The following is a 24,254-nucleotide window of genomic DNA, read 5'->3' as shown; positions in this document are numbered from 1 at the left end:
TGGCCAATATGGTGAAACCCCCTCCTCTACTAAAAACACACAAAAAATTAGCTGGGCATGGTGTCGCATGCCTGTAATCCCAGCTACTTGGGAGGCTGAGGCAGGAGAATTGCTTGAACCTGGGACATAGAACTTGTAGTGAGCTGCGATGGCACCACTGCACTCCAGCCTGGGTGACAGAGTGAGACTCTGTATCAAAACAAAACAAAACAACAACAAAAAATTTACCATGCCACTGTTCTTCAACTGTTTATATATATGTTAATTATATGTCCCTAGATAAATCATAAAATTTGTGAGAATAAAGATAGGTCTTCATTTTACATCCCTTACAGCACCAGTGTCACATAGATTCACAGCAGTTACTCAATGAATAATTAGAATCATTTCATCCTAAGTCTAGAGAGAACCTTTCATGTCTTCTGTTTTAACCACCACCTGATGCCTGAATTTCTTCTATGTTATGATACTGTGGCTGACTGTATTTTGCAATGATGGCCATCACATAAACTCTCATACCATCAACTGCCATCAAAACAAGAGACTCTAAGTGAGAACCACCCAGCTGAGGCCAGTCCAAACATAGAACCATGAAGCATAATAAAGTGTTGTTTGAAGCCACTAAGATTTAGAGTGGTTATTACTTAGCAATAGATAACCAGGACACACCAAGATGAATGTCTGTGTTTTCAACACAAAGTATCAATAACACTTATAACTATGGCAAATAGCATTGAGAGCTTAATATATGCTAGGCACTATTCTAAGCACTTGTATTAATTCTCTTTTTTTTTTTTTTTTGAGACAGAGTCTTGCTCTGTCATCCAGGCTGAAGTGCAGTGGTGCCATCTCAACTCACTGCAACCTTCACCTCCCAGGTTCAAGTGATTCTCCTGCCTCAGCCTCCCGAGTAGCTGGGATTACAGGCATGCACAACCATGCCCAGCTAATTTTTGTATTTTTAGTAGAGACAGTGTTTCACCATGTTGGATATGCTGGTCTCGAACTCCTGACCTCAGGTGTTCTGCCGGCCTCAGCCTCCCAAAGTGCTGAGATTACAGGCATGAGCCACCAGGCCTGGCCAGCACTTCTATTAATTCATTTAAACCTAATATCCACACTTTGAAATGGATTCTCTTATCATCCTCATTTAATAGGTAAGGACAAAGGCTCAGAAAGGTTAAGAAGGTTGCCTGGGTAGTAAGCATCAGAGCTAGGCAGACTAATTCCAGTATTACTACTATACTATACCATCTTTACTAACATATCCCTAAGAGGAAATCCCTGAGACCCGGTATCTCCCAGATACTGGAACATCATCCTATGCCCTCCTGGTTGCCTACCTGTCTTTTCTTCAGACCTATATCTGCCATTTAAATCAGTGTCTTTGTGAATACCCAGACATATTCTTTCTTCCAACTGCCTGAGCTACCCTACACCAAGCACAAACTTACACATATTCAATCCAGAAAGTGCCCAAACAGTGCCATCCTTACCCAGGCCACAAGGCTGATCTCAGCTCCTCAGCCAGCTTCCCTTCTAGTCCATTTTCTGGGAGCTGGGCCTCCAGCTGGGATACTCTCTGGATGAGATTCTCCAGGTCCTTCTTGGCCTGAAGCTCTGGCGAGTAGAAAGCCCCAGTGCCATCAGACAGCCATACCTCATCCTCATCAAGGACACTATGAGGTAAAGACCCCTCCAGAGTGCCAACAGCTCTCAGCTTCTGAGGTCTTTCCAGACTAGATGAGTAATCACTTGTAACTGAGAGGGACTGGACCCAGCCCTTGAGGTTTTGAATGACCTTGTTGGCATTCTGCAGGGGGACCTTCAAATCTTTGATGTCCTTTCATAGGACCGAGATGTTTTCTGACTTTCCATATACCCAGAACTCTTCCTGCTTCCCTAGCTGGTTCTCCAAGGGCTTCCTCTCGGAGGAACTAGCCAGCTTTGAGCCCTGGTGCCCCTGCTCAGAGCACAGCCCCTCCATCAGGACCATTTCCTTGAGGCTGTTGTGCTCCTCACACTCTGAAAAAAGACAAAGATGTCTTCCTAAATAAAAGTTAGATGTGCTGTTGTGGCCACTGCCTTTGAGAGGAGGCAGATTTTGTCATGAGGACAATAATCACCAGGGAAAAATTGAAGTAGTACTTTATTCAACCCCGACACTGTACTAGGCATTCAAACACAAATTTTCTTATCCTTCTTATACCTACAAGTTAGGTTTCATCACTTTCTATTTTACTGACTGGGGAAACCAAAACTTAAAGAGAGGTAGTAAACTAGCTTGTTCTAGATCACTCAAACTAGCACATGGCAGAACAAGAATTCAAATCCTCCAATGTCCTGTGTTCGTTCCACACACACTAAGGTTTCTTAAGACATTCACACGGCCTTATCTATTTAGGATGGCCACAAGAATGTAGGACAAGCTATTCCTGCATGCCGAAAGTTAAATGCTCCCTAAATTTTACTATAATTTAAAAGGTTATTGTGTTACAACTGTGTGAAAAATAGGCATAGGAAAATAAGACTTTGAATACATATATCAGCATGTTAACTTCAGTGTATTAGGGCAGTGGTAGTCAGAATGAGAACTAATCCATACCATTTCGCCAGATGCCAGGCACTGTTCTAAAGCATTTTATAAGAATTTACTCATTTAATTGACATTAGTACCTGATGGGGTAGGTAGTTCCTTTATTACTATTTTAACATATGAAGAAACTGGGGCATAGGAAAGTTTTCAAACTAGAATTTGAATCAACCAGTCTGGCCCCAGGATCTTGTCTCTTAACTGCCACACTACACTGTCTCAAGAATGAGAGAGATTGTGTTTTTCTTCTCTTCTGGTATTCAGTATGGTGGGTGGCCCTATAGTTGTAGTCTTTTTATAATGCAAAACAAAATTATTTTTAACTTAGGGTTTGCATGTTTCCAAACCTCATCTGGTCTCTAAGTAGGCCTTAGTATTTCTATAATAATCATTTGGCCTGCCTGCCTGCCTGCCTGCCTGCCTGCCTTCCTTCCTTCCCTCCCTCCCTCTCTCCCTCCCTCCCTCCCTCCTTCCTTCCTTCCTTTCTTTCTTTTTTTGTTGAGACGGTCTCCCTCTGTTGCCCAGGCTGGAGTGCAGCGGCATAATCTCGGCTCGCTGCAACCTCCCTGCCTCGGGCTCCCGTGATTCTCCTGCTTCGGCGTGCCGATTACCTGGGATTGCAGACGCACACCACCGCGCATGGCTGGTTTTTGTATTTTTGGTGGAGAGGGGGTTTCGCCGTGTTGGCCAGGCTGGTCTCCAACTCCTGACCTCGAGTGGTCTGCCCGCCTCGGCCTCCTGAAGTGCTGGGATTGCAGACGGAGTCTCGCTCACTCAATGCTCAATGTTGCCCAGGCTGGAGTGCAGTGGCGTGATCTCGGCTCGCTGCAACCTCCGCCTCCCAGCCGCCTGCCTTGGCCTCCCAAAGTGCTAGGATTACAGCCTCTGCCCGGCCGCCACCCCGTTTAGGATGTGAGGAGCGCCTCTACCCAGCAGCCCCGTCTGGGAAGTGAGGAGCGCCTCTGCCTGGCCACCCCGTCTGGGAACTGAGGAGCGTCTCTGCCCGGCTGCCCCAACTGGGATGTGATGAGTGCTTCTGCCCGGCCGCCCATCGTCTGGGATGTGAGGAGCGCCTCTGCCTGGCAGCCCCATCTGGGAAGTGAGGAGCGCCTCTGCCTGGCAGCCCCATCTGGGAAGTGAGGAGCGCCTTTGCCCCGCCGCCCATCGTCTGGGATATGAGGAGCGCCTCTGCCCGGCCGCTCATCATCTGGGAAGTGAGGAGCGCCTCTGCCTGGCTGCCTCGTCTGGGATGTGAGGAGGGCCTCTGCCCGGCCACCCATCATCTGGGAAGTGAGGAGCGCCTCTGCCTGGCCGCCCCGTCTGGGAACTGAGGAGCGTCTCTGCCCCATCGCCCCGTCTGGGAAGTGAGGAGCGCCACTGCGTGGCCGCTGTGCAACCTTCCAAGTGTGAAGTGACAGCCTTCGTTGTAGAATGAATGAAGACACTGGCACTGATTATATAACACCTTGGCAGCTATCTCAAGTCGTTGATGGTGGAGGTACTGGAATTATAGAAGAAAGCAGACACACAAATTTGACTAAAGGCGATTTTGTGACTTCTTTCTATTGGCCCTGGCAAACCAAGGTTATTCTGGATGGAAATAGCCTTGAAAAAGTGATATATATATGAACGTATCTGATTTTTTCCCCGTATAATTCTTTCTTTGTGCATTTGATATTCAGTTGTGTTTGTAATCATGGAAAAATAAAAGCATATAAAAAATAATCATTTGGATAGAACTTTATATTATTATTATTGTTATTAGCAGTATGCCAAAAACTAATTGTAGAAATTCAAACTTATACTCGGCCTCATTTTGGGTAAGAGTTCTCCTGTTAACCTCCTGTCCTCCTCTCCCCCAATACTTGTCAGGTGTGGAATTGGCCAACAGCACCCAAATGTGACTGCTGACTCCAGGGAGGGGTGAGCCCCACACCCTGTGCTCTTACCGGGACTGGTGGTTTCCTCCCGTTCAGTCTCATTCTCGCTTCTGCCACAAGTCTCACAGCCCAGGTCGTGGAGGTCCACCTGGACCTGCTTGCTGTCCTGCTTCAACAAGGATTCACCTGCTTGGGAAGAGACAGCAGGTGTTACAGAATGTCTGAATTTCCCACATACGCCTTCAGCTTCAATGGCACATACCCTAACCTTTTGGGGCAGGGAGGGCAGATCCACAGTGGGAGAGAAGCTTCTCTGAACTGGTCGGAGAAGAGACCACCAGCTCCAGGAAGCAGAATTTCTTTCCACAGGAAGAGCCTCCATTTGCCATTGATAATCTCTGCTTCAGATAACCCAGGCTTTAGTTGGGACCAGATATCTGTAAGTCAGGGATTGTACACTATCATCTCTAGCAGCCCCACTGAAGCTGACAAGTGCTTTATCTGCAGGGGTTCAATAAATGTTGAATGGAGCTGGACTAATTTACAGTCCCAAGACCCTAGACCTGTACTGTCCAATAAGGTAGTTAGTAGCCAAATATGACCACTTTATACTAAATTAACTAAAATTAAATAAAACCAAATGTCCAAGTTGCCCTAGCCACACTTCATGTGCTCAATAACCACGTTATGTCGGTATAGAACATACAAAACTTGTAAGACACACAGGCTAGTTCTTTACTAGTAAGTCATAGTTACTTACTAAGTATAGCTCTTTATTTCTCCAGCTCATTAGCCTGAGCAAAGACAGTGGCTTCTGGTAGCAGCAGCTTCTCCTGGAGATCTTGACAGCATTGTTTGCATTGTGACAGCTGGGAGTGCAGGTGCTGGGTGGACCCTGGTAGGCTAAACGCTGACTAAGGCCCAGGGTCACGAGGCTGGGACTGGTTATCCAACTGTGAAAGGGACCAATACAGGGATCAGAACAGTCTGAGGTCACCCCCATGCAGTGATGACCACCACCCCTTCTGAATCCTGTGTACTTTACTCAAGTCTGTCACAACATTTCTCATGCCATTTGGCAGTGACTTCCTTTCCTGATGGAGCCCCTGGAGCGGTGGGATAATGTTTTCTTCATATCTGTATCCACAGCACACAGCACAGCGCCAATCATGAGTACAGAGGAGCTCTCAGGAAATGTTTTCTCAGTGGTCAAAAAGAGAAGGGGTGGAACCCTCCACTCATCTCCCCTCACATTCTGTCCCATTGATTCTCTCAGAATCCCTGTATTCTCCATTTTACTGAATCTTAAGCATGGCTCCTTGCCTAAAGAGGATCCCAATAATCCATCTGAGGCCCAGGAACAGACACTTGTGATGAGCTGTGACAAAAAAATGGCAGTGATAAGGAAGGGATGTCATTACATACCACTTGTCTGGGCTGCCTCATAACCTGATGCATCCCTATGTTACAGCAGTTACCACATCCTGTTAAAATTACCTGTTTGTGAGCCATCTTTTCTGACCATATTAAGTGGCAGCCATTGGTTTTATTGCCCCATGCGAATGCCTAGTGTGTTATCTGAAAAATTAAATACTCAAGAAATATTTATATTGTAAAAGCCTTTCTAAAAGCTGAATGTAGGTGGAATATTATTACTACTGTTTGTGGTACAAAGAGACCCTTCTCTTGGTACCTCCTGATTCACATGGGAGAACGTTTTAAGGTAAACACTGTCATCTCAAGCCCTTCTCCAATTGTTTTTCATTCCATCTAAGCCCACACTTACTTGGTGGGCGTCCACTGTGAAGGTAGCCCCAAGGTCAAGGCTCTGGGGTCTGGGACAAGGCCTCACAGTCACATTCCCCTCCTCTTGGTGTTGGTGCTTCCCAGGAGAACCAACCAGTTCTGTGTTTATTCTGTCGATGGTGCTGGTCAGATGCACAAGGAGCTCTGGAGTAAGTTTACTATTCCCTTCCTTGCTACTCAGCACAAGTTGTTCTTGGAGGAGGTTGATGATATTGTGGGCATTCTTCAGTTTTCCCTGGAGCTTTCTGAACTCAGCCTGAAGGCTACTCTCATTCAGACCCTCTTTGGCTACCACAGGCTCAACCATCACCTCGCCCTTCTCCTTGTCTTCCTCGATCTCCCATCCATCAGACATTGCTTCTCCCATCTGCTCTTTCAGCTCTGCATTCTCAAGGCAAAGGCTTACCATGGTGTTTCTGTGGGAAACACATAATTGAGGGCTAGGTCTGGTCCTGACAACAGTTCCTAATAGTACCTCTTACCCACATCTCAGCCCATGATAAACTCAGACATACCCCAGAGCATGAAGCAACCTGAGACCTACCACAGCCCCCTAATTTTATATACAAGAAAGCCAAGGCTCAGGAAAAGTAAGAGACTTGCCCAAACTTCCACAGCTTCTTGGTGGCAGCACCATCACTAGAAACCTTGGATTCAAGACATGCAGGCCTGTTTTCTTTACTTGTGCCACACAGCCTCATATTTTCTAATTTCTAGTAGCCTCTGGAATAAGAGTACTTACACTGTTAAAAAATAAGATCTTTTCTGTAACAAATTTATTGTTATAAATTTTACAGTTCTATTATGTATCATCAGTCAGTTTCAAACCTTTGGGACTTAGTAAGACAGAATAAATAAATAACACTAATCAGAAATATTAATACAATCAAAATGTACTTAGATAATTGTTTGCTTTATGTCTGGCTCACGTGATAGAGAAAACCTTCTTGAGAGCAGGACTGTGTCTGTCCTATTCACCCCAGATCCCCAGTGCCTACACAAGTGCCTGCCACATAAATCGTTCATATTCGTTGAAGAAATAAAATTGACCAAGTAGCTAATTTTCACCAAGACATTCCAGATAAATTCTTTCCATAACAACAAACTCATACCAGGGTTGAGTGGAAGCAAACATGGCTGTAACAAGTCTATTCACTTAACTTCTTTGAGCCTCAGTTTCCTTTTATATAAAATAAGGATGATAACACTTACCTGGTGGAGTTAGCAGATGCTTAAATGAAATTACATATATGGTAAGGTTAGCTCAGGGTCTAACAGGGAAGTCATTCAATCCCTGCTATAATAGCTGCAGAGCTGAGAAATACCAATAGCAGAATCCCATAAGGTGCTTGTTTAAAAAGCTGTAGAGCTAAGGCCTATGAATCCACATTTTACTTAAGTTCCACAGGTGATTTTCTTTTCTTTTTTTTTTTTTTTTTTTTTTTGTAGTTTTAATAGAGACAGGGTTTCACCGTGTTAGTCAGGATGGTCTCAATCTCCTGACCTCGTGATCCACCCGCCTGGGCCTCCCAAAGTGCCGGGATTACATGCGTGAGCCACCGCACCCGGCCGGGAGTCCAGTTTTTTGTCTGTTTATGTTAGTGGACACTAGAGCTGATAGATGGAAAAGTGTAGTAATAAACTGGCAGTAAGCTTGTGGAGTATCCAATAAACTTAAACACTATTTTTTGAAATGAAATGAAATTGTTGTGCTGTGAAAATGAGAGAGTTTATCCAAAGAAAGATCTGGCTTGGCAAATAGGATGGATAGTGGTCCTCACCAGTTAGATGAGGTCATGACCATGGGATCTCCATGATGAGATCAGTGTCATTATAAGAAATGGAAGAAAGACCAAAGTGCTCTCTCTCTCTCTCTCCACCATGCAAGGACAGAAGGAGAAGGTAGCTGTCTGCAAGCCAAAGTGTGCTAGGAAGGGCTAGAAACAGGTTTCAGTGATGGTTGAAACACCCAGGACAGTGCACTACTCTTTGGGAGATGCTGTGCTTGGGTCTGATCATTGGGTTTTGAGGTAGAGGGTGGTACATGTTGCTGACAGGGAAATCACTGGTATGTTGAGTTTTAGCATCTGTGACTGAGATGCATGTGAGGCCTTTGTAAACTTAGAAGTTGAGAGTAGAAAATACAGGTCTGTATTTTAGAAGGAGATTTGGGAATAAATGTAGCTCTTGTTGATACAGATAATACGTTAAGGTTTGTTGGCCAGAGCTAGTGTGTGTCTTGGTTGTTGGGCAAAGAACAGAGAACAGCCAAAACTCTGAGAGGTCAATGTGAAGGGTGATTTCCTTGTTGGGCTCAAGTTTATGACTCAGCCTGGACCTAGCTTTGCTTCTCAGCTAGAGAAGAAGCATGATTCCATGTCACACACAGCTCCTGTCTTTGAAAAAGTCATAATGACTCCCAGTCCCAACACGTGGGGCAAACTCTGGATTTTTCTCTTCAGTTTAATCTCTCCAGGAAACTAAGGAAAGAAATCTCTCGACTACTTGAACTTCATCAAAAGACTAATATGTTAATATTTTGACCATCAATATTTCCTTAAACTAGTCTACTTCTTACATAGTTAATACATCAAAGCATATTAACTTAGGAAATTGGATTCTCCCTAACAATGAAATATTGACTGCAAGCATTATTAATCTTTTTGTATCACATTTCCTTCAAATGCTTTATACATCTTCAAGCAGACAAATAATAGTATTACAATGATTACAAGACCGATCATTACTCTTTTGCAGAAAAAAAACCAGCAACAAAAGACTAACTCAGTGGAACAACCTTTGTTTCTTCATTATCTCTACCTTGATTCTGTCCTTTTATTTCCTCTTTCTTCTAATTCTGCTTCTGCTTATTTCCTCTCTGGATTTGAAGTTTCCTTACCTAAACTACCAGTTAGGTTACCTTCTTAGAACCACTAAGGCAGCAGTTTGAGGTTGACAGTTGAAGATTTAGGATTCAAAAAAAGAAAGACTAATGAATTTCTGGTGTTTTATTATAGGGGTTTGTAATGCAGGTAGAAAGACCTTTTTCAGAGTTAAGAGTTTGATCTGACAAATTAGCTATTTTGATATTTATAACTTTGTTTAGTAAAAGTTTCCTATAAAAACATTTGGTTTGGATGTCTTTGTTAGCTTTTAGTTGGCACCTGAAAAGGCCGCTTCGAAGTTTCTAAGTCTTTCTGGATACTCTTTTCAGTAACCCTCTAGGCAGTTAATAGAGAAAGGCATTGGTGGTTCAGTGGTAGAATTCTCGCCTCCCACGCGGGAGACCCGGGTTCGATTCCCGGCCAATGCAATGGGTTTTTTTCACTTCACTATGGCTCTTTACCCGTCTTCTCTGCAAAATTGTACTGCATAACCTAATAGTGCATTTAGGGGCTTGGCCACCACAAGGTAAAATGATGACAACACTCCCCAAAGTAGTAGCAGAAGACATTCAGGAGACTAACCCAGGACCCATGCGGTTGCTGGACTCAACAAACCGCTTAGCAAATTGGCAAGCGCGAAGTGTTTCTGGTAAGTCACTGCAGTTTTGGTATTGGTACCTGTTATTTTCTTTTTTTTTTTTTTCTTTTTTTTTTTGAGACGGAGTCTCGCTGTATCCCCCAGGCTGGAGTGCAGTGGCGCGATCTTGGCTCACTGCAAGCTCCGCCTTCCGGGTTCACGCCATTCTCCTGCCTCAGCCTCCCGAGTAGTTGGGACTACAGGCACCCGCCAACACGCCCGGCTAATTTTTTGTATTTTTAGTACAGACAGGGTTTCACCGTGTTAGCCAGGATGGTCTCGATCTCCTGACCTCGTGATCCGCCCGTCTCAGCCTCCCAAAGTGCTGGGATTACAGGCGTGAGCCACCGCGCCCGGCTGGTACCTGTTATTTTCATCTATTCTCTGGGCGGATCCCCGCAAACCCAAAGAACCATCAGGTTTCTGATTCATGTGCTGGACCTTGGGCTTACGGCTGAGCCATTATGTAGAGGATCAAGAAATGAAGCTCCCGGAAGGAAAGAAGCTGCCAGCGGGACAGTCACCTCAGAGGTCCAAGAGGCGTCAGCGGCCCAAAGAAAAGGGAGGTGTGTGGGGAAGAATCTGCGTGGAGATAGGGGAGCGGCGGAGACTGGTCCTTGCGCAGAGGTGGCCAGTGGACCCTCGGGGCTGTACCCCAGACACCGTGAACCGAATTTGCTAACATCGTCAGCCACCGCAGCCTCCGTGTGTTTTGTGGGCCCATCGGTGTTCTGCGAGGGATTCCGTGTGTCTGGCAATGTGTGTCAACAGGTGTTGGCCCAAAATTTGGCCGGGCACGATGGCTCACGCCTGTAATCCCAGCACTTTGTGAGGCCGAGGCGGATGGATTGCTTGAGGTCAAGAGTTCAAGACCAGCCTGGCTAACATGGAGAAATCCCGTCTCTACTAAAAATACAAAAATTAGCCGAATGTGGTGGCATGCACCTGCTATTCCAGCTACTTGGAAGGCTGAGGCAGGAGAATCGCTTAAACCGGGGAGGCGGAGGTTGCAGTGAGCCAAGATCACGCTACTGTTCTCCAGCCTGGGGGACAGAGCGATACTCCATCAAAAAAAAAAAAAAAAAAAAAGGAGCGAAAGAAGGCAGTGTTGATGGGACAACAAGACCTCCCAGGAGGCTTGTTGTAGAGGCAGTGGCCGGATCCTGAGAGATGAGATTTTTTAAAATTATGAAGCAGAATGGGGAGAGAGAAACGGAGAAGCACATGAAAGAGAGAAAAGCACGAAAATCTGCAGACATCCAAGAATAAAGCAGAGAAAATAGTGTGAGTGTTTTTACATTTAAAAAAAAATAAGAAGTAGAATGGTTGTCAGCAGGCTTTTTCGTCGTGTAGTGGTCAATACTTGTAGTTGTGGTTGCCACAACCTGGGTTCTAATCTGAGTCACAGTAGTGTTTTCTATCCTGCGATTGTAGCTAGAAGACCTGTCGTTTGCTTTGCCTTTAATCCTGGCAGCCTCCAGAGAGCGGAGTCAACCGCTGGCCCAGAAAGGCGCCAGCTTCTGGAGTTCAGCCCACAGTGAATAAACGAGGGGGCGGCCTGGCCAAAAGGAAAACTTGGACATGCTCTTTGTCTCACAATGGAGCAGAAAAAATTCCCATAGGTGAAGATGCCGCCTCTCAAAGGCCCTTTGTCTGTAGCTTCCACTGATGAAATAATGCTGTTATAGTCTTTTCTGGTAGAGAAAACGGCTGTATCAGTTGGATTTTTTAAAAACACAAAACGAGAACGAGCTTTTAATGAGTTTACAATAAAATCTAAACTAGTTGTCATGGTCTACACCAGCTTGCCTCCATTCCTCATCCACTAATTTTTATGAGAACAGTAAATTATTACTATTATTATTGTTTTTGAGATATAGTCTTGTTCTGTCACCCAGGCTGGAGTGCCATGGCTCAATCTTGGCTCATTGCAACCTCCGTCTCCCAGGTTCAAGCAATGAGAACAGTAAATAAACTACAGTTCACATAAAGTGCACAAATCTTTAGTGCAATTTGTTTAATTTTGATAAATGTAATCACCACCCAGCTCAAGTTACAGAAAATTGCCATCATGTGAGAAAGGCCTGTTAGATCCCCTTTCCAGGCAATTCCCACCCTGTGTGCTCTTAGTTAATCACTATTCTGATGTCTATTCCCATAGGTTACAATTGCCTGCTCTTATAAGTTCACAAGAGTGAATGGACATATCTTTTGGATCTGGCCTTTTTTCTGCAGTTATGTTCATTATACTCATGAGATATATCCACGTAGTTTCATAGATCACTTCTCAATTTCGGTGTTATTGAGTTCTTGTGATGAATATTCTTATAGCAGTCTTTTTGTGCACTTGAGATTCATGGAAGTTCTTCAATTGCTGGGTCATGACCTGAGTATAAGTTTAACATTAGTATAAATTGCCAGTCTTCTAGAATGTTTTTTCGCCAGCGATGACTGTTGAAGTGGCACTAAATTCTTGTTAGCATGTGGTGTACTAACTTTGTTAAGTGTAGCTATGCTCTCAGACCAGTCTGGCCAACATAGCAAAACCCCGTCTCTACTAAAAATACAAAAATTAGCCAGGCATGGTGGCATGGACCTGTAGTCCCAGCTACTCAGGAGGGGGAGGTTGCAGTGACTCAAGATCGCACCATTGCACTCCAGCTTGGGTGACAGAGTGAGATCCTGTCTCGAAAAAAAAACAAAAAAACAAAAAAAACCTAGCCATACACTGGTGAGTGGTTAGTGGTATCTCAGTGTGGAATTAATTTGTACTTGTCTAATGAGCAATATTCTGAAGCATATTTTCTTATGGCTTCCAGCATATAAGAAATTCTCCTTTGCAAAGTCCTATTCTAATATTTTGCCCGATTTTATTTGGCTTAGCTCTATATTACTGATTTATGAAAGTTCTCTTATATATTCAGGAATTGAGTCATTTTTTACATAAATATATTGCAAATGACTTTTCCCAGTCAGTGACTTGACTGACAACTGAAAGCTGTCAACTGAAAAATCACACAATTTATAAATTTAGAAAGATTTTATTTTTTATAAAGGGTTACAGCCTGCAAGGCGGCCATTCTGACAGACAGGGAGGCATACCTTCCTGCTGAAACCCGAAAAGTATGTTTCCAGGGAAGGGGGCGCGGAACAGGGATTTATGTTGATCTGATTGGCCACATATACATATTCAACAGGGAATAGGAGGAGCTCTGAATATTCGTGAAGGGATCCTGCTGCATGCATGCTGAGCAAACATGCCTGTTACATGCAACCCATGTTCACTTCAGGGTGGAGAAAACATTTAAATACATTATAATTAGGCCCTATGCTTCAAAAGGTGAAGCAGGGACACAAAGGCAATCAAGTGCATAGCCTCTGTAAACTGTCCAGAAGCAGTCCACAGCCAGTGGTCTCTTATCAAGAGAAAGTTACTGAAATCAGTCTCTTGTCCAATCAAAGAGGTAGTTATGGCTTGTGTAGGGAGGGCTCAGTCAGTTTATGGTAATGGATGAGCTGCAAGTGCTTCATCATTGCTTATCTCAAGCCCAGTGCTTGTTTAGCTAGAGAGGAAAAGAAAGAAGAAAAAAAAAACTGTGGCAATTAGAACATAGTTTATTTTATAAGTTGAGGGGTGCATGACTTAACCTTGCCTGGCATGGCCTTAGGTCTTGTTTATAATATAGTATCTTACTACGGTAAGGAATCTGTTCTCGCCGCCTTTCTTTCCCGTCAGAAAGGGATACCTTCCGGACAGGACCGGAGTGAGCAGCTGCTAAACACCTTACAATCCACCGCGGGAGGGCCCCTCCCCCACCCCGAAGTAGCCATTCCGCGGAGGTGGAGAAACTCGCGTGTAGATCAATGCCCACGCACTTGGCCGATGGGAAATCACAAATTGGTGCCCAGTTGGATCTTGGGTCTGAGGAAAAAACTCCAGCATCAGAGGAAACTCTCAAAGATTTGCCCGGAGCAAACGGAAGGGTGGCGTTGCCATTGCCTAAGATGGGAAAATGGCAGGTGTCACAGGTTGCAGGGCAAGGTCGGAGACCAGTTGAGGGGCCCGGAGCCTTCCTGGAAAGAGTTTCCCATCCAGCCCTTCTCGGTTTCCGCATCCGTCTGACTCCTTATGATGTTGAGGGTGCCAGGGTCTGGGACCTTTATGATGCAGAGGGTGCCCCCATTTCACCCCGGGCGCCTCCCGGCTCCCGCCTCCTTCTGGCAACCTAGTGCGCGGCTCTGGACCTGGCGACCCGCGACCGTCTTGTCAGTTGCTGCCGCCTCGCATAGGCTCATCCCTAGGCCAGTGGTGAGCTGTGGCCGGGTCACTGCAACTCGCTCCAGGACTCGGGACTCGTGGCCTTGGTGCCCCTCGCGGAGCCCTCGGTGTGTCGCCTGCAGGCTCTTGTTTTGAAGAAAGCAGGGAGGGAACGGCCTTGTGAGACTACTCCAGGAGCAAAGAGCGACCCTCACAAGGCCCAAGTCCTCCCAGAGCACAGGGAAACTGTGGCTTCAGACCGTAGAAGGGAGAGAAAGTACTCTGCCTTATCTCCCTGGTGGTCTAGTGGCTAGGATTCGGCGCTTTCAACGCTGCCTCCCGGGTTCGATTCCCGGTTAGGGGATGTTTTGCACTGGCCGAACAGTCTCCACAGAGAGGGGCAAACCCCAGCAAAGGAGGGCAAGTCGTAGTGGACCACCTCCCACGACACACCTGCTCCTATTTATCTCCGTCTCCGTTGTCCGCAGAAGCGGCTTTAGAGAGCGACTGAGCCTCTCGTTCAGGTGTACACAGCCGTGCAGAGATGCCAGCCCCCGGGGAGCTGCACCTAATAAGCCCACCCTCGGCCGTCGCCGCCCCAAGGCGCCTATCGGGCTGAGCTGCGAATAACTAAGAGAGAGGCCAAGCCAAGTCGTGGCGTTTGTGCGTGCCCTGGACACGGGCACCTGCCAGTCAGCGGAGCCTCACCTTCGTTCGCAGCTAACGTGCTCGGTAGGCCTTCGGAAGAGGCGACCGGAAGCGATGCCTGCGAAGTTGGGAGGAGGGTGGGCGGCGGGTGAGGTCCTCGAGGGCGGTGCGGTTTGCTGATTGAGCGGTAGAGGGAGGCGATGTTCGCTGACCCAACAAAGACAGCAGGTGGAGTAGGCACAAATGGAGAACTGTGGCCCGTGCCCTAAGCAGAAAAGGAAGATGTAAAAATCAGCACTAGGACGTCGAAGCGATGGTACCACGGTCAAATCCCACAATGTCTACACTCTACCAAGCACTTGCGCACGCTCCCCCTTTTCCATTCAGCGGTTGGTGCAGACACAACGCAGAGCACTATAGAATCCCAACGCGCCCCACACCTGCTACTGCCGTTGTTTTGCTTCCCCACCCCTGTTTTATTTATTTGTATGTTTTTTTGAGAGACAGAATTTCGCTCTGTTGCCCAGAGTGGAGGGCAGTGGCGCCATCTCGGCTCACTGCTCCCTCCGCCTCTCAGGTTCAAGCGATTCTCCTGCCTCAGCCTCCCGAGTAGCTGGGACTACAAGCGTGCGCCTCCACGCCCAGCTAATTTTTGTATTTTTAGTAGAGACGGCTTTCACCATGTTGGCCCAGTTGGTCTCGAACTTCTGACTTCAGGTGAGTGATCCACCCACCTCGGCCTCCGAAAGTTCTGGGATTACAGGGGTGAGCCACCGCGCCCGATTCTCTGATTATTATTATTATTTTTTTAATGTGAAAACACTTATGCGATTTTTACTTCTTTATTCTTGGACAGCTACAGGTTCTTGTGATTTTCTCTCATGTCTTCTTCCCGTTTCCCCTCTCCATTCTGATACATATCCCATCTTCTCTGCATCCAGCCGGTGCCCTTTGCACGGGCATCCTGGGCTGTCCCATTGTCTCGTCCTGGTCTCCCCTGCTTCTCCCTCCTCCTTTTCACGTTTTCCCTTTTCACTCCCCTGCCTCTTTCTCGCTCCCGCCCCACCAACCCCATCTACTGAAGCCAAGTTGAGTGAGGGGAGAGCAAGCGGAGCAGATGATTGTCTGAAGGCGGCGCAAAAAAAAAAAAACAAAAAAACAGAAAGAGCTACCATGAGAGCCGTCGGGGCGTTCAGCTTCCCTTGGGCCCTACTAGGCTCGGGCTAGGGTCGCAGATCCAGGCATTTCCAGAGGCACTGGCTTCTGAAGCAGGCGAGGGTCAACGCAGGGTGAAGGCCATTCGGCTGCCCTTCTGGTTTCAGAGTCAGGCAATGCACGCGTTTCTAACGTGCAACAACACGATTAGTCGACTCAGCCTCTCTGGTTTTCCGAAGCTTTGTAGTCTGCACACTTGTCCTGCAGAAAGCGAACGGCAACCCCTAGAGTTTAGTGATTGCTTAATCTAAGTTGAGATGAAAGGGACAAACTGAGATTGTCTCTGTGGCGCGATCGGTTAGGGTGTTCAGCTGTTTAACCGGAAAGTTGGTGGTTCGAACCCACCCAGGTACGTGATTTTAAATGTTGGTAGTTGTGGCCAGGCGCGGTGGTTCAAGCCTAATATTAATCCCAACACTTTGAGAGGCCGACGTAGGGGAAGCCTCGCCTGAGCTCAGAAGTTCAAGACCAGTGAGAATCCCATCTCATTAAAAAAAAAATGCAGTTGTTTTTCCTCAGGCCTATTACTATATTTAAAAGTGAAAGGCTCTTCCTTTATCCTTGTGTCTTGTGCATCCCACGAGGAACAAAGCAGAAGGTCCCCCTCCAAGCCTCCTAGAAAATAAGATCCCTCCAGAACGAGCCAGGTTGTTTGTATGGGAACCTGAAAGTATATGAAGAAAGAAACTTCAAAAATTCTGCCTTGCATGCCACAAAAATTAACCGATCACAGTCTGCCTTCAAGTGGTATCGTACCTGTTCACATTACTCCTCTCCCTGCCTTTATGCTATTGTCATGCATTTTACTTTACACATGTTATAAACCTTACAATCCATCTTTATTACTTTTGTTTAAGGAGTCAGATGTGTTTTTGTTTGTTTGTTTGTTTTTTGTTGTTGTTTTTAAGATGAGTCTCACTCTATCCGACAGGCTGGAGTGCAGTGGCACAATCTTAGCTCACTGCAACCTCTGTTTCCTGGGTTCAAGTGATTCTTCTGACTCAGACTCCTGAGTAGCAGGGATTACAAGCGTGGGCCACCACACCGGACTAATTTTTGTATTAGAGGGGCAGCGGTGGGGTGGGTCACCATATTGGCCAGGCTAGTCTCAAACTCCTGACCTCAAGTGATCTGCCCACCTCGGCCTCCCAAAGTGCTAGGATTACAGGTGTGAGCCACCACGCCCTGCTAAACAGTCAGATGTTAAAATTATATATTTGCCTATGTAGATGTCATTTCTAGTGTTCCTTTTTTTTTTTTTTTTGAACATCCAGATTTCCATCCAGTGTCAGTTTCCTTCTGCCTGGAGGACTCCTTTAACTTGTCTATTAGATGTCTTCAACTTGTGCTATCATTCACTGATGCTCTGTTCATTAAAAAAAAAAAAAATTGTTACCGTGAGTTGTATTTTAGATATTTCAATCATTTGTGTCTTTGTGTTTCTTAATCTTTTTTTCTGCAGTGTCTAATCTGATGTTAATTGCATCCAGTGAATTTATTATCTCAGATGTTTTAGTTTTTAATCTCTAAAGTTTGATTCTGACCATTTTTATATGTTTGATACCTCTGCTTAATTCTTTGGACCCATAGAATATTGTCCCAATAACTGTTTTAAAGTCCTCTGTGTTCGTTTTGTTTTTTTTTTCTTTTTTCTTTTTTTTTTTTTTGAGACAGAGTCTCACTCTTGTTGCCCAGGCTGGAGTGCAATGGCGTGATCTCAGCTCACCACAACATCTGCCTCCCGGGTTCAAGCAATTCTCCTGCCTCTGCCTCCCGAGTAGCTGGGATTACAGGCATGCACCACCACGACTGGTTAATTTTTGTATTTTTACTGGAGATGGGGTTTCTTCATGTTGACCAGGCTGGTCTCGAACTCCTGATCTCGGGTGATCCGCCTGCCTCGGCCTTTCAAAGTGCTGGGATTACAGGTGTGAACCACCGCGCCTGGCTGTCCTCTCTGTTAATTCTAACATTATGTTAGGTCTGGTTCAATTTTGATTAACTGATTATTTCCCCTCTTTATGGGTCATCATTTCCTGGCTCTTTGCATACTTGGTATTTTTTAATTGGATACTGGACATTGTGAAGTTTACCTTCTTGCATACTAGCTATTTTCAAATTCCTTTTTTTCCCTTGCCAGCAGGAAGTTATATTTTATAATTCCTATAAATCATCTTGAATTTTTTCTGGGGTGCGCTTAAGTGACCTGTAAACAGTTGGATCCTTTTGGATCTTGCTTTCATGAACTTTTATGTGGTTCAGGAGTAGTGCTCAGTCCAAGGCTGATTATATCCCATTATGAAAGCATTATGAATTATGCATAATTCCAGTCTGGCTGGTGCAAACAGATACTGTTTTCTGCACTATGTGAGTACCAGATGCAATTCCATGATTTTCTTGGATGTTTCTTTCCCTGGCAGTAGTCAGCTACTCTTTTCACAATCATGCACTGACTAGTGCTCTGCTGAACACTGGTGGCAGAAACTGTACATATACCCAGATTCTCTCTCTGCTCAGCTCTTTTCTCACTGGATCTTTGTGATATGAACTCTGTCTTGCTCTCCCCAGACACTTAGCTTCACTTCCTCAATTCAGGGAGTCTGCCACCAATCCTTTTCTTTGTGCCTAGCCTAGAAACAATTCTGCACCAGGCTGGCATTCCCTTCCATCCCAGATGGAACTCCTGAAAAATGAGGGGGTTCAGTGTAACCGAAAACAGTTGGGCCACTGCATTCAGTTTGAACCAGTTGATTTGCATGTCTATAAAGGAGTCTGGAAAATGAACCCTAGGCCTAATGTGAACGGTGAACAAAATCAGATCTAGAAGTATTGAATGTATCATAAGCAAAGCAGAATTTTTTAAACTAACAGCATTAGTGATTCAGGTGGAATTTCTTTCTCTTCCCTATGTTCAGTTTCTGGCCAAAACATGTAGTTTGTTTTGTTTTCTTTTCTTTTCTCACTGTCAGCATAACCTCATTTGTTGCATCTGTTGGAGTCTCTATTACTCACCTGGTGAGTCTGGTCTACATAGAGATTGAGCAGCCAGGAGCAGGGCCACTGTGAGCTGAGGAAATGTGGGAAAGAAAAATCCCACTGGCCTTTTTTTTTTTTTTAGAGGAGTCTCACTCTGCCACTCAGGCTGGAGTGCAACCTCGGCTCACTGCAATCCCCAACTCCCAGGTTCAAGCGATTCTTCTGCCTCAGCCTCCCCAGTAGCTGGGATTATAGGTACCCACCACCACACCCAGCTAATTTTTGTATTTTTAGTAGAGACAGGATTTCACCATGTTGACCAGGCTGGTCTCAAACTCCTGACCTCAGGGGATCCACCCACCTCCACCTCCCAAAGTGCTGGGATTACAGGCGTGAGTCACCGCACCCAGCCCTATTGGTGTTTTTGGAATAAAAGATGGTAATACATTGTCTCCTCATCAATGTGTCTGTCTTGAGGGTGGGGTTGTGATACTGGAGGAATTGGTGCTTGGCCTGAAGTGCAGCAGCAACCCCTCCAGCCCACCCTACTCACCTTCCAGAGTGGGAGGTAAATTCTGGTGTGTTTCTGTGGGTTTATAACCTTTAGAACTAGTAACCTTTTCACATTTGTCTGTACTCCTGGTGGATCCATGAAGTCCTGGCAAAAAATCATAAAGTCACGGTTGATCCATGACATTTGTGCTGGGCCTTGGGCAGAAACTGAACCTCCAGCAAGATGTGTATATCTGGAGTGGGCTGGCAGAAAGCTGTGAGGATAGTCCTTGGACCTTTAACCTGGGTAAAGGGCAGATCCCTGAGGGTTCAGATGCCTTGGCCTGCAGCTACACCAGTGCTGGCCACTCAGTGGTTCCAAGCAGCAGTCTGGCACCTAAGTGCCTAAGCGCTCCCTCCAGAGAAGAGAAGGCAAAGCAAGCCCTGGATTCAGTGACCCCAAACCTGTCAAGGAGAATAGAAGGCAAAAGCAGGAGACAAGGGTGGGAAAGTGGGTGAGAGCCTTCTGGGACCTGTACACCACACATCGGGAATTGTGTCTATTAAAATTGTTGGTTCCTGAAGCCTCTGGAGGTTGGTTTGGGCAATTACAGTTTTCTGAGAAAGGTTATTTGGGGGTAGGGAAATGTAAGCATTGTTAATATAAAAATATTTGAGACAGGGTCTTGCTGTGTCGCCCAGGCTAGAGTGCAGTGGAGTGATCTCAGCTCACTGCAACCTCTCCCTCCTGGGTTCAAGCAATTCTCCTGCCTCCGCCTCTGGAGTAGCACGCACATGCCACCATGCCTGGCTAATTTTTGTATTTTTAGTAAAGACAGTGTTTCACCGTGTTGGCCAGGCTGCTCTCAAACTCTTGACTTCAGATGATCCGCCCACCTCCATCTCCCAAAATGCAGGGATTACAGGCATAAGCTGCAGAGCCCAGCCTAAAAATATTACTTTTGTGGGGCACAGTGGCTCACGCTTGTAATCCCGCTGCTTTGTGAGGCTGAAGTGGGTGGATCACCTGAGGTATAGAGTTCGAGACCAGCCAGATCAACATGGTGAAACCCCCATCTCTTCCAAAAATACAAAAATTAGCCAAGCGTGTTGGTGCACACCTGTAATCCCAGCTACTCGGGAGGCTGAGGCAGGAGAATCACTTGAACCTAGGAGGCAGAGGTTGCAGTGAGCCAAGATGGCACCATTGCAGTTCAGCCTGGGCAACAACGAGATTCCATCTCAAAAAACAAAAACAATAACAACAACAAAAACACATCTATTTATCTATCTATCTATCTATCTATCTATCTATCTATCTATCTATCTATCATCTATCTATCTATCATCTGTTCTTAATTGGTGTGAATATGGAATATTGACTCCATATCCTTGGCTTGAGGTCCAGATGCAGCTTCAGATTGGTTTTCTCAGGCAAATCAACCTGTTCCACAACTGTGCTCCTAGATGGAGGGGAGCCAAGTAGGACCCACAGGAAATAATTCCTGAGCTTTCAAAGATGTAATCACATTGTCAGCCCATGAAGAAATTCTGGGAATTAGAAGAGAATGAAGAGAACTTTGTGAGATTTCCTGAGCTAAAACTTAACACTGTTGTGTTGCCCTCAACCTGCCTTGCTGAAAGGATTGCCTGGTGACAAATGTGCCCTTCCCTCCTCACCACTCTGACTAGCAGGACAAGGAAGGAGGTGTGGTTTGCTGTGAGCAGATTTGTTGATTAGTAATGGCATTCCTTTCATGTTTCTTTAGAATCACCTACGGATTTTCAACCTTCAGAATAGCAAGGGTGTTCCCGCTCGATTTCAAACCGGGGGCCTTTCACATGTGAAGCGAACATGTAATCACCACACCACAGAAACCCCTCACAGTTCCTGGCACAAGACATACTCCTGAAAATGTTACCGTCTGCTGTTTTTAACTACTAGAGTTTCCAATATAAGAAATTCGACTGCTTTTCAAAATTTCAGTGAAAAAACGCCAGGAAACACAATCCCTCAGGCAGACAGGCTGAACTCTTATTTATGGTTCCATGCCTAGACCCGAAGGCAAGACCCTAGGGACTCCCAATCTGGCTTTGGGATCCCGCATCTTATGCAGGGTTTCCAGGAACTGAGTGCCCCTGTGTGAGATTCTCCCAGTTGACTCTCTCCAGCTCCCAGAAGTTTCAGGAGCTGGTGGGTTTTGAGCGTCGGAGCCCTGAGTGCCCTGTGCGGAAGAGGAGTGTGGACGCCGCCCCTGTAGGGCTGCTGACTGTGCCTCCGGGGCCTTTTCCCCCCCCTCCGGCGCTGGCCATCAGGTCTCTTGGCTCTTGACAGGTGATTACGCTTCGGGTCCTCCCAGGAACCACAGGACCCTCCTTGCCCGCCCTTCCCCCAGGCCAAGAGGCCTGATCCACAAGCTCTTTCCTTGCCAGCCCTTTGGCCTCAGCACCTCGAAATCTTCCAAAGGGCATCCTTCACTGTCACTCTTGCTTAGTCTGTTCAACTCAATTTAAGCTATATTTATTCACACATTCAAGTTTTAGCAGGTACTGTAGCAAATGCTGTGTCTCAAGGCATTTGACTGTTTGAAAATATAGAACATCCAACCCAGGCTAAACTGTGCTTCTTGGCCTGCATTGAATTCATCTGAAGACCAGGCCACTAGGTTTATAAAACACAAGGGTTTCAGAGCCATCACCACTGAAGGACACAGGAGCAGCCTATTCAGATTTCATGATCACTGGATCTCCACCTCCATCTTGAGATTTTTTTTTAAGGGCAGTTTTATTGCATTCCTTCATAATACTTGAAACTTTTTATTTGCCTTTTTAATGTTCCTACTCAACAGGTCTTGAAGTGAATTATAACAAAGAGGTAAGGGCAGTTTTCAGAGAAAGGCAGTGTCTGTGAAGTTCTCAAGTTTGTCTCACAGCAAAAGGTCAACAGGCAGAATTTCCTTTTGCTGAAAAATGTTAATGTTGTTTCTAAGGTGTTCTTTAGACATGAGCGTAAAAACAAATTTGGGAAAGAAAGTGCCATTTTCTCCAGCAGTTGCTTTTCTTAACTGCAGTGTTTCCTTCACATCCAAAGTTCAAATGCTCCCACCCTGGGGAAAGTGACAAAATATTCGTTGGATGCCAGGCTGCAGTGTCCAGCTTTGTTCTGCTTTGGCTCAGACTGGAGACTGGGACTGGACTGGACTATGTCTCACTCACTAGAGACTGGGAGCCCAGTTCCAGATGAGACGGGCATCATGGTAACTTTTGATTAGGCAATTTTGTGACATATTTTTCTGCTTTCTTCCCTCTGCAATCTCTCTCTCTCCCTCCACACTGACCCAGAGTAGAGGATTCACTGTCTTTCTGACTCAGAACATTTTGGGATCCTTCCTGGACAGAAAAAAAAAGGCAATTGCCCTTTACCCTACAGGAGCAGAAAGGACTGCATGTATCTGGAGACCCACAAACTCACTTTGTGGGCCACTGCACATCTGTGCCTTGCGGGATCCTAGCATACCCAAAAATGTGCGCTTGAATCTTCTCTGCCCGCTGAACAGGAAGTATGGTGTTCCTGACTCTTCAAGAGGAGCCACACGGAGAGGTCTTAAGCATTTCTCTGGACCTTGAACACAGGCCAGAAAGAGGCTTGAAGGTGAGGGCGGAGCCAAGAAAGGGTGGAAAGACAGGCCAACCCACTCTCCCAAGGGTACATTCTTCAGGACAGTGATTTACTCTAATTTAGTGATCAGGAAAGGAGAGGATTGTGTAGAGCAACGTCCCTACTTGAAAACATGAATTCCTACCTAGATGTGGAGTCTGAGTAAAATATCGGCATCAAAAAGAACTCTGGTTGGCTGGGCAAGGTGTCTCATGCCTGTAGTCCCAGCACTTTGAGAAGCCTAGGCAGGCTGATCCCTTAAGCTCAGGAGTTTGAGACCATTCTGGGCAAAATGGCAAAACCCTGTCTCTGTGGTGGCGCATCTGTGGTCCCAGCTACCCCAGAGGCTGATGTGGGAGAATCACTTGAGCCCGGGTGTTTGAGGCTGCAGTGAGCCATGATCACGCTACTGCACTCCAGCCTGAGTGACAGAGCAAGACCCTATCTTAAAACAATCAAAAACCTGTGATTTTTTTTTCTCTGCGTATTGCAAGGATGAGAACAAAGAGTTCCAACTGAGATGGAAACAGTGCAGATGCGAAAGGTTTTAGGGGGAAACCTCTGGTGGACCACGGGCCTTGCTTGAAAGAAATTTCATCCAGGGTGTCTGGTTTCCTGCATGTGTCTCAGGCCTGCTGTTGGTGGTCCCAGGGACTGAGTGCTTAGCCCCTTCTCAGCTTGGGTGCCTCCGCTTTTGCCTTCTCCCAGCAACTTGGTCCACTGCCATGGCTCCTGTGGCCATCTCTCCAGAGCCATGCTGTCACCTCAGAAAAGCAGCATCTCTAGATCAGCTTTTTTTCATTAAATTGGAATATGAATATATTTATTAGGATGCTCACAAAATAAATGAGACATTAATTAGCACTCTCCTCATGTGATAAAGAATACATATGACCCACATTGTGGCAGGAAACAGGGGTAAGGGCTATCAGAGCTGGGACTAAGTGTCCACTGAAGAAATCTCAATTCACCAAAGAGAAGTTGTTTCCTTGGATTCCATCATCTCTGCTCTAGCTACCAGCCAGGTCTCCACAACCTTCCCAGAATCCTTCATTCCAGCACCAGTTCATGTTCTTTGCCCTGGCCACTCCTGACTCTTTCAAGACCTGAGTCCACTTTCCCTTGTCTCACTCACCCACCTCTGAAATCTTGCAGCACATCTCTTTGGTATGCTGCTGCCCTGCCGCCATCAGGGGCACAATTGTC

The 24,254-nt window shown here is 46.0% G+C and overlaps 1 protein-coding gene and 2 non-coding genes across 3 annotated transcripts in view; 2 read left to right on the top strand and 1 right to left on the bottom strand.

Moving 5' to 3' along the window:
• The window catches only part of LOC100592845 (myomegalin-like), a 69,124-nt gene that overhangs the window by 28,357 nt on the left and 16,513 nt on the right, over positions 1-24,254 (bottom strand). The window contains 4 exon segments of the mRNA XM_030823647.1: positions 1,497-2,025; positions 4,543-4,659; positions 5,234-5,426; positions 6,260-6,695. Coding sequence (XP_030679507.1) covers positions 1,497-2,025; positions 4,543-4,659; positions 5,234-5,426; positions 6,260-6,695 — 1,275 coding nt within the window.
• TRNAG-CCC lies at positions 9,522-9,592 on the top strand. Its single transcript has one exon. It is a non-coding gene; the product is annotated as a tRNA-Gly (tRNA).
• On the top strand, positions 14,352-14,423 carry TRNAE-UUC. The gene has a single exon. It is a non-coding gene; the product is annotated as a tRNA-Glu (tRNA).

This window comes from Nomascus leucogenys, chromosome 12 (assembly GCF_006542625.1).
Source record: "Nomascus leucogenys isolate Asia chromosome 12, Asia_NLE_v1, whole genome shotgun sequence".
Lineage (NCBI taxonomy): Eukaryota > Metazoa > Chordata > Mammalia > Primates > Hylobatidae > Nomascus > Nomascus leucogenys.
Note: the sequence above shows the minus strand (reverse complement) of the source record. Positions and strands in the feature narration are given on the sequence as shown.